The sequence below is a fragment of the Candoia aspera genome, chromosome 4 (genome assembly GCF_035149785.1).
Source record: "Candoia aspera isolate rCanAsp1 chromosome 4, rCanAsp1.hap2, whole genome shotgun sequence".
Taxonomy (NCBI): domain Eukaryota; kingdom Metazoa; phylum Chordata; class Lepidosauria; order Squamata; family Boidae; genus Candoia; species Candoia aspera.
The window spans coordinates 768,098-778,672 of record NC_086156.1 but is presented as its reverse complement, the minus strand read 5'-3'; the positions used below and the strand labels follow the sequence as shown (position 1 = coordinate 778,672).

Sequence of the window (10,575 nt, the reverse complement as noted above, 5' to 3'; positions counted from 1 at the left end):
GATGAGTTTGAGCCTGTAGGTCCTAAGGAAGCGGACAGGGTTTTCGGGACTGCGAGTGTGGCCACCTGTGCATTAGATCCATGCCCCTTCTGGTTAGCCAAGGAAGTGTCCAGCATGGTTAATTCATCCCTGAGGGAGGGAGTAGTCCCACCTGTGCTCAAGCAGTTGGTGGTTTGTTCCCTCCTCAAGAAGCCAGTGCTGGACCCTTCCGTGTTGGATGATTTTTATCCTGCCTCCCACATTCCCTTTTTCAGGAAGGCTGTTCCGAAAGTGGTCACGCAGCGGAACCTGAAGGAAGTGCTTTATCTGGAGCCCTTCCAGGCAGGCTTCAGACTTGGGGACAGGATCAAAGCAGCACTGATTGCATCTGTGGATGACCTTGGGTGGGAATGGGCTGGGGGTGGGAGATCCTTCTGGATGGGCTTCAGAAGTTGGGCGTGGGGGCACAGGGTGGTCGTCTTGATTCTCCTCCCTCCAGGATCAGTTCTGGTCAGCGCTGGGCAAGGAGAGGGGTAGTCCATGGCCCATTCTCTGCAGGGTCCCTCAGGGTTTGGGTTTTAGGGCCTCCTGGTTCCAGCGATCTTCCACCTGCAGTTCTGGATGGGGTCATGCTACCCGCCACAGAAGCAGTGTGCAATATGGGCTCTCCCAGACGTGCAACTCCACAGAACGAGTGGCTCAAGCACAGAAGGCTTTTGCATGACTTCATTGCATGCCCCAATTACACCCTTTCTTGGATTGGGAGGTGCTGCTCACGGTCACCCATTCCTTAGTCGTCTCCCAAACGGATTGCTGCAATAGTTGACAGGCTGTCCTGGAAGACCACCTGGAAGCTGCAACTGGCCTGAAATGCAGTAGCGTGGGCAGTTATGGGCACATCTGTGTATGCCCGTTGCCCCTCTGCTTCATGAGCCCCAGGGCCTCGGGGTGCTTCCGGGTGCAATTCAAGGTGCTGGTTTCCAGCTATAGAGCCTTTCTAGCACAGGGCAAATCGCTTCTGGGCCTGCCTCCGATTGTTTTTACCTGTCCTGCAGCGTCTAACAAGAGATGCTACACACCCCTCGGTTAAAGGCGGTCACTTGACATAGAGAGCGGGCCTTTTCTGTCGTAGTGCCTGCCCTGTGGCACACCTCGCCCTGTGAACACCTCCCCCGAACGTCTTGCCCCAAACTGGCTGGCATTTTGGAAAGCCTTAAAGCCCGGTTATATTCCCAGGTGTGGGAGTCAGGATGTAAGTTTGAGCTCAAGAGGTTGTTGTTGTTATTATTATTATTATTATTATTATTATTATTATTTCTGTTGTGGGAATTGCCAGATACACAGAGATAAAATATAATGGATTTGGGACTGAATAGGCAGTGTGTTGTGTTGATGTGCTTTTAACCATCTATGGCCAGATAGGCAGCCATATAAATTGGATGGATGGATGCATGGATGGATGGATGGATGGATAAGCAAACATAATAAAATCAGGGCTTTAACAGCTTTGTCCAGTTAAATCATAACACCACAGCATTATCCCCCACTATAAAACAGTTGAAATTACTGAGATAGTGTGCAGGGTTGCTGAATGCATCCTCACTTTCACACAATCTGCATCCTCTTCCTGTGTGGTTTGTTCTGCTTGCCACGCTTGCTGCCATGAGACAAGGGTGTGTGTTCTTTCTGACCGTCCACAGGCCCCTCTCCAACCAGCGTTCCCCAAGGCCAGGGGCCCCACTGGCTGACATTGCAATCCCAGAACACTAGAAAGATGCTGACATACTGGGACTCAGTAAGTAAGGGAACCATTTCTTTCCCAGGGCACTACGTGCTCCTTCCTCATGAGTTCACCATGATCAGGACAAATCCTCACAATATCCTGAAATACAATGCCAGGGTGTAACCCCATCCCACCAACTTGGCAGGAATCTCTGTGGAGAGCAGTGGATTGACTAAACATGCAAAGAATTGAAAAGACTGCAGGAATGACACTGGAGGAGGGAAGATGCAGAACTGGGGGCTGCCCTCCCTTTTTCTCTTGCTCTCTCACACAGTCAGCCCTTTGAGGTAGCCCAGACAAGAAGCACACTCAGACGTTACTAGATCTATCTTTATTGTGAGGTTCCGTTAACAGAATCTTGCAAGTCTGAAACATCTCTCCCCCCACCCACCTTTCAAGTCCAAGAAACAAGGGAGGATCCCTTCAGAGAAGTTCGCCATACCCCCATTCCTGCTGCAGGCTCAGCTGCCCCTCATCTGACCATTGTCTGTTCTGTAGCTTTTCCACCTGTCTCCCCAGGTCATTCCCACAGACCATTACATATGCATACAGAATCGTCCCCTACCTCTGAAAAGTTTGGAAGAACTCATGAAGAAAGGGTAACAAAGATGATAAACACTGTCTCCCAAAAGCAAAGCAACCCAAAACATACCAAATAGCCTATGGAACTCCAAAGTCTTGGTGCTGCCCGATTCCTGATTCTTTTGTTCTCGGCCAGGAAAGATCTGACTTTGGCATCTAGCAAGTTGGGATCCAAGTACAGCTCATTGATGTAGGAGCTCCCATTCCCCGAAACGATCCCCTGCACCATCCCCATCAGCTCAGAGACCTGCCCCTCCCGCTCGGCCCCCCCGGCCTTGTTGTTAAACCCACAGATGCGCTGCCCACACTGCCGGATCAGGGCCCGCAGAGCCGCGTTGTCGGACTCTCGGAGGTACTTCTGCAGGGGGTCCCCTCCTAGGTCCTCCTTGCAGGTGAAGAGGATGATCGTGTGCCGGGCAGACTCTGCCCCGAAGATATCCTGGACGTGCTTTGCGGCTGCCACGTCTTCCGCGGTGAAGCGCCCCACCTGGGTCATGAAAATCAGGGCGTGGGGGCCAGGCCGGGAGAGCTCAATGCAAGCCATGATCTCACGTCGCACCATCTCATTGAAGTCTCCAGAATCAAAAATGGCTGGCGTGTCGACCATGGAAACCTTCATGCCACGCCAGCTTCCCTGCCCTCTTTGGCACCTCAGGGTTGTCGTCTTTGCCCCCAAGATGGACTTGAATTCGCTGCGGCCGAGGATGGTGTTGCCCGTGGCGCTCTTCCCGCCTCCAGTCTTCCCGACCAGGATCAGCCGGAGTTCAGGGTCCTCCCCTGTGAGTTTTGGAGGCAATGTTACAGAAAGCGATCAGGAAACTTCCAACATGTACAGGAAGAAAAAGATGGCTACAATCCAATATGGCAGTGCATCATTGAGCAGGTTGTAAATGGCAATTTTAGAAAACAATTTCTGATTCTGCATCAGAATCACCTCTGCCCTGAAGTGGTTCAATGATGTTTTCCTGTGAATCACCCAGAGTTGCTGGGAGTTCGGTGGTATAGAAGTAAATAAATTAATAAATGCAGGGCAAGATCCTGCTAGCCTGGAGGAACCCGGGAGTGCTATTCACGTGAGCCTGGTCACCTCCAGGTTATTCTCTCGATCATGAGTTAACCTTTTAAAGAAAAGGACCTGCATGTTACCCAGGAAGGTGGAGCCCAAGCAGAGCAAGAGAGCAGAATGTCTGTGTGTATCCTGGGAATATTGTATTCAACAGAAAATGGAGGGAGGGGGTCCCCCAGCAGAAATTCATCCGCTCAGTCATGCAGATTCCCTTAACATCACCCCAAGCCCAATTTAGCAAAACTCCACAGCTCCGCTGATACCACAACGATGCCCAAAGGGGTGAAAATGCCCCCTGGTTTCAGAGGACAACCTGGATCCCAGCAGCCCTTCCAGCTCTGTTTCAGCTCCCCACCCCCGATGTCTGAACGTCCAGCCCCGAGCCAAGCTGAGCCTGAGCCAGAAGAGGCTGCGGCTGCTGGCAAAGAGTGGTGTGAGGATGACCTGGACCCGGCTCATGGGGTTGGGGGCCAGGATACGGAGACGAGGTTGCAAGGGGACCAGCCGCATCTGGCCCTCCTGCCTGCTCGCAAACAGTTTGCAAGCGGGCTTCCGCGTGGTCGGGGGGGGCAAACCTGTCAGACCTTCAGTCGCACTAGAATGAGCAACTGTGGTGCCTTCCTCAGCCAGACACCACCCAACAGGGCTAGCTATGCTGGGGGAAGGTGATGGAACATGTACAGGTAGTCCTCACTTACCCAACTGCCATTGGGACTGGCAACTCTGTTGCTAAGCGAGAAATCATGTGACCGCACCAGACTTATGACCTGGCTTCTGCTTCCATTATTAAGGGAACCACTGTGGTCGTTAAGCGAGACGTCACATGACGGAGACTTTCACTTCTGCATTCTCCATTAATTCTGCTTGTGGGAAGCAGGTAGTGAAGCTTGCAAATGGTGATCACATGACCCGGGGACACTGCGACGGTCATAAATGTGTGTCGGTTGTGAAGCACCTGAATGGAGACCATGTGACTGTGGGATGCTTTGATGGCCATAAATGCCAGGATTGGTCACAAGGCGGTTTTTTTAAACCGCTGTAACTTCAAACTGTTGTTAAATGAGGCAGTCAGTAAGCAAGGACTACGTGTGACTGTTTCTCAGGCCTGATCACAGTTTCTGTTTGTGCCTTACGAGGCATAAACACGAGGTCCCCATTGCAGGCGGGGGGTGGTGGTGGAGAGGAAGACCCTCAACGTGCAGGTGGAGAGCAGCTCCCTCTCAAAGGGGTGGGGGAGGCTGCTCGCTTCTGTGCTCATCTGCATGCAGCTGGAGCTGATGGGGGCACACAGGCGTGACACCGGGAGGCCCCCACAACTGCAGAAGCAAGAACAGACGAGGGGTACCTGGGCTTTCCGCCACCACTCCTTGCAACGGCTCTTCCCCTTCCTGTGCTCCAGCCACCGCTCTCCCTGAGGACAGAGGGGAGCATTCCTCACGCAAGCTGCAACTGGATAGAAGCCAGGGGTCTCATCCTGGGCTTGGTTCTGACTTCGGTTCCAGGCAGCACCTAACCTGCTTCAAGAGCGGGATACAGGGATGGGGGAACCTCAGCTATAATCCAGATCAGGAGCAGGATTGGGGAATCCTTTGTCTCCGGTGGGGAAATTCAAACAGCTGGACCTTGGTTCTCCCTTTCCCCAGACCAAGGGCTGGTCAAGTGTCCAGTGCACATCAGGTTGTATAAGCAGGTTTTCCCAAGCTACTTTTCTTTCTAAAAAAGGCTCCCAAATTCTTCTGTTGGGGGCAGAGTGGGATTAAACCTGAAACGGGTATTGAAGGCGGGGGCAATCTAAGGCCCCGACCCCCGGCAGGAGCACCCCTTGGCAAACCCTTCATCTTGCCGTCCCCCAGGACCTTGCCTGCCTTTCCCCCCAGCTGAGCGAGGTCACCTGCCTCCCTTGGCTATCCTGGTGCTTCCCCCAACCCAGACCCTGTCCAAGGTCAGCCTCCAGAGAACAAAAGCTGCCAGGCTCCCCCAGCCCCTTGGAGGGCAGGCAGGGGACTGGGAGGGACCGGGAATGGAAGCGGGAAGAAACCAGCCTTGGGCAGCACAGCCCACTTTCCTGCCACTCAGGGAGGGTGGGGGCACGTGTTCAGGGGTGGGGATGGGGTCCAGGCTGGACCAACCCAGCGCAGCTCTTCCTCTGAACAGGCGTCAGCTCACCCTCCAAGGGGCTGCCGGGCTGGACCCCCGATGGCCCGGGACCTCCAGAACGGCCCGGGACCTCCAGAACGGCATGGCCTTGTTGCTTGCCAAGGCTGCTCCCCTCCATGGTGCCCTAAGAGAGTGGAAATAAACACGGGTTAGGCACGATTCTCAACTATGCACCGCAGTTTCCACCCAGCAGCCTTGGGAAGTCCTATGGGGCAGAAAGCCTGCTGCCATCGCCCTCGTGCCCAGAAACCGAAGCCTGGTTGCCCACCATGATAAGCCAGGGCACGGCACGGCTCACCAGCTGCTCTGATTACCCCCAGCTAAGGAAGGGGCTTAGACGCTGTGAATGAGCCAAGGGGAGCAAATAAATTAGGGAGGGAGGAAGAAGAGTGAGGGCGGGGAGGGAAACAAGTTCGGAGTGTCCCCAACGGGCCCCGCTGGCATGGAGGGCGGCGCCTTCCCCTCGCGCCGCCCGGAGCAAAGCCACTTCCGCCCCCTTGGCCCGGGGAGGTCGGAGGGAGGCCGGCGGGATGGGCAGAGAGCTCAGCCCGGCCGGAGGGGGACGGGGGGGGGCCTTGGCAGAGCTGGAGGGGGTCTCTCCCTGCAACGACACCCGAGGGCCTCCGCCCCCTCCCGCCCGCGCGGCCCCCTCACCTGCGCTGCTGCGGAAGAACCCGCGCGCCGAGCGCCGCCTCGGTCGCGGACCTCGCCGCGCCCCGCCGGATCAGCAGCTGTTGCGCCCCGGGAGGCCGCCCGCTCTTTTTCCCGGCCGGGCAGAGGCGAGCAGCGGCAGAAGGACCTGTCCTCGCCCGGAAAGAGAAAGCGAAGGGAAAGTGCGGGCGCGACCGCCCCGTTCCATTCCGCGCCCCGCCCACTGTTTTCTCACCGCCTCCCTGAGGCGGGCAGGGGGGCAGCCGTGGCCCATCCCCCCGCTCGGTATAAGGGCCGGGCTCAACGAGCGCTGAGGAACGCCGCCTCGCCGGTTTTCTCCCGCCGAAGGGCAGAGAACGGAGCCCCACCGCGCGTCGCGCGTCTGGGCTGGAGGGGCCCTGCCGGACTTCTATTTCTCTCGTTGGTCAGCCGGAAGCCAGGGAGGGGGTGGCAAGATGGGGCCATGTCCTCTCCTGCCCTTCTTCCCTGCAACTGGTACCCCAGCCTTGTCAGGAAGACTGCGCCCCTCCTGCGCGGGTCGTAGGAAGCGACTTCCTTGCGCTCCAAGGAGACCCGGGGAGCTGCGGCTCCGGCCCTGGTTTCCGGTCCTGGCTTCTGTCTCCAGGAGCAGCGGCCCCGGCCATCGCCGCTGCGCGCCTCGAGCCCGGCCGTCCCGCCTCCCCGCCGCGCTCAGCGGCCCCGGTCCCTCGGCCCGTCCGCACGGGCGCGTCCTCCACGCCCTGCAGCGCCTTTTTGCCCTCTTCTGGACCCTCCGCTATCCCTCCGGCGAGGGGCGCCCAGACCCCGGCTGGGGCCTCGCCCTTGTGAATCGGGGCCTCCCGGGCCTTCCACGCAAAGCCTCTTCGGATGCCGCCAGAACTGCTTCTGCCCTTCTAAGGCAGCTCAGCTCAGCTTCTTCCCTGACCACCAAACCCTTCTCCGATGGGGGGGCTTTCAAGCCATACACCCCCCACCTTGTAGGATGTCCCACGTATGCCCCCCCCCCAATTCACTGCCTCAAGTTCCTTCCTGTTAGCAGAGATCTTGCGCCTCTTAGCCCGGCCAGCTGCAAGAAAGGCGCCTGCTGGTGCCCTCCTGGTGGGCCCAAAGGCGGGGAGCCCCCGAGCCACTGGATCAACCCCCGAAGAGCCCTTGGCCCCGATTTAGCCAGCTGCTCCCTGCGCTGAACGCAACCCCAGAGAGACAAACCCAGTCCTGCGTGGGGTGGATTTTGCTCCAGCCAGCCAGCCAGAACCCAGCCTGTTGACCGGCCTGCCTTCTTGGTTCCACACCCCCGAAAAACAGCTGGTGGGAAAGAGCAGAACCCATCGCCCACATACTGATGAACTGCTGTGTCCGAGCCATGCCCATGCCCACCCTGGTCAACGGGGAAGAGCCAGCAGTGTTGAGAGCCTCCCCCAGACAACGAGATCCCAGGCAGGCTCCAGAAACAGTAACTTCAGATTCCAAGGACAGGAAAATCATAGGCCCATTTTTTTTTCCTGACCATGATGATGACAATCACTCCGGCAACTCTGGATTGATTGGTGTGCAATCAGACTACAAAACTGGTTGGGCTGTCTCGGTGGAGCTTGGTTCTCCTGCTGAACTTCCTGCAGGCTTAGGGACAATCTCCCTCGGGGGTCTGGTGATAGAAGTTTTTACATATACAGAACTTAAATACGAATATATTTCATTTTCATATATTTTATATGTCGTATTCATACGTTAGAAACATTTGCACTTGTATTATGGCCCTGAAACCACGTTGTATTTCCTAGAAGAGTTCTGTTTACTTTCTTCCCGTTCCTTTCTCAGAGGCCGACAGGCCTTGATCGAGAGCTGTGTGCACAGAAACAAGATCAGGTGTACTTCCCAAGGATAGCTTCTCCGGAGGAAAGGCGTTGTTTAATAATGGTCAACGCGCCCTAGCAAGGGTGGAAGGAAGTCCCTAATATGGAATGAGGCTAAGGTGGATCATGGGTGACTGAATAAGGGGTGGGATTCTGAAGGAGGAGTTGGATGGAAGGTATATAACGTGCTGTCAGGAGGGGGTCCTGCGTGATCGCCCACCTAACAGCTTGATGTCATTGCTTTTGCTCTTGGGTGAAAAATAAAGGACTTAATTTCTTGCAACTGCCTGTTATTTTGATCCTGGCTCAGAAATAACCTGGTAAGGAAATATAAAAAAATTCTAACAGTGGTCTGGAAAGAACTCTTATGCAGATACTCTGGCCCTGCCTCTCAGGGCATGTCGAAAAAGTGGTTCCAGGGACCACAAATGGCACTTCAGGCTGGGCTATGGCATCCCACAAGGCTCCAGCTTGCCCCCGTGCGCTTGGATGCTGTCACGAGAACGTTGCATGAGGCTGCTCAGAGCTCGGGGAGGGCTGGTGGTATCCAGCATAACTCCGCCTTGTCATCTAACTCCAAGAATGTGGCTGATAATCTTGAAAACCACTTCAGGATGAAAAAACTGGTATCAAATCCATTGAGATTTATCGACTGAGGCTAAGCCTCTTCCAGATGAGACTGACCTCCTGCAAAAAGATCTCCCATCCAGAAGTTCTCCTTGATCCCCGCTGTTGGTGCAATCCAACAGCATCACATGGAAATCAAGTCAACTAGGCTGCTGACCTCTGTGTAATAGCAGGATCATATCATACTCTGACGTTGTTGCCAATATTTGATGTGGATGCTAACCTTTAAGGCCCTGGAGAGTTTAGGTCTGATAACTGGAGGGGCTGGGCTTGGAAAAGGCGGTTTGGTCTAGTGGTGAACACACCAGGCTAGAAACTGGGAGCCTGTGAGTTCTAGTCCTGCCTGAGTCACGAAAGCCGGCTGGGTGACTTTGGGCCAGTCGCTCTCTCTCAGCCCAACCTACGTCACAGGGTGGTTGTTGGGAAAAGAGGAGGAGGAAGGAGTATTAGGGATGTTCCCCACCTTGAGTTATTTATAAAAATAATAAAGGTGGGATACAAAATCTAAAAAAAAAAAAAAACCCTCTAGAGATCCCCTCTCACTGCTGGGCCCCCGAGAGAGGCCTCCCCAGCTTTCAAGCTACAGCACAATAGTCAGCCCTCCTCCAGAAGAGAGCTTCTGAGTGGGCTACCCTTCCCAGAGAGAGACCCCAGGCGACTTCTGCCGGTCTCCTGTGATGGCCTCTTGGATGCTGCCCAAGTTTCTGCTGATGCCAGGAACGTCTCTGTTCAAAGAAAAATAGGACTTTTCTCCCTTTCTCTGAAAAACCGAGCGGGGAGGAGGCACCTGCATCAGACTGCAAACAGGACGCTGTGATGGGAATTGCCGGGAGGAGCAGATTAACAGAATCTCCTGGAACACAGACTGACAGAGCATTCTCACAATACGCCACGCAAACCCATGTTCTGGGTTTGCGCATATGAGCTAGCCTGAACAAAACTATCCAAGGTCACGAATAATCCGCCTCAGCACACTGTGTGAATGCATTGCTAGTCCTGCGAGTATCCTCCACCTGGAGTCCACAGCCCAACCCTGAGCTGCAGATCCTCCTCTGTTGGTATCCTAAATGTGTTGCTGATTCCGTGAGTGAGGAGCGCGATGGGGTACCTGAAAGGCCAGTGTCACGCTAGTCTGCCTCCACAGAAGGCTCGTTTCCAAACTGTGGGGGGTGGTTTCTCTGGCCTGCACAGGGGCAGACCCCATCTTAAAGAGTGCGTCCTCATGATTAGAAACCAGAACAGGGCAGAGAAGGGCAGCAAAGAAGGTCCAGGGGCTGGCAATAGCTTTGGGGACGGAGCAGAAGGAACTGGGCATGGGAGCCTTGAGAAGAGAAGGGAAGGGAAGGGAAGAGAAGAATGAGGAGGGCTGTCAGGGCATCTCCCAGGCTGGAACTTTCTTACTCTGGAGTGCAGGACACAGAATAACTGACTTAATTTTAAGAAGTTTCTTAATTGTCCAATTAAGAAACTTCTTAAATTAATGCTCTGTCAGTCTGTGTTCCAGGAGATTCTGTTAATCTGCTCCTCCCGGCAATTCCCATCACAGTGTCCTGTTTGCAGTCTGATGCAGGTGCCTCCTCCCCACTCAGTTTTTCAGAGAAAGGGATAAAAGCTTCTTAATTGTCCAAGCAGTTTGAGAGGGGAGCTCAGGACCAAGAGATCTTTGGGCTCCCCTTCACTGGAAGCAAAAGCATCTGCTGCAGATGTTTGAACTAAGCCGCCCAGAGTCACTTGCTGAGATGGGCAGCTATAGAAATCGAACAAACAAACAAACAAACAGACAATCTGCTGCTCCGTTACCCAACCTCCACCTTAACCTCATTCCATATTAGGAATTTCTTTCCTTTACTCTATGTTAACATCATTCCATGTAAGGG

General features: G+C 54.7%; 1 protein-coding gene across 1 annotated transcript; it reads right to left on the bottom strand.

The window, feature by feature from the left end:
• Nucleotides 1-2,086: 2,086 nt before the first annotated feature.
• Nucleotides 2,087-6,375, bottom strand: LOC134497514 (GTPase IMAP family member 1-like). Its single transcript, XM_063303202.1, has 3 exons — nt 6,222-6,375; nt 5,577-5,691; nt 2,087-3,121 (listed from the first exon to the last, which is right to left on the bottom strand). Exons 2-3 carry the CDS (start codon nt 5,683-5,685, stop codon nt 2,349-2,351), a joined length of 882 nt encoding a protein of 293 aa, XP_063159272.1. The 5' UTR covers nt 5,686-5,691; nt 6,222-6,375; the 3' UTR covers nt 2,087-2,348.
• Between the last annotated feature and the right edge of the window lie 4,200 nt (nt 6,376-10,575).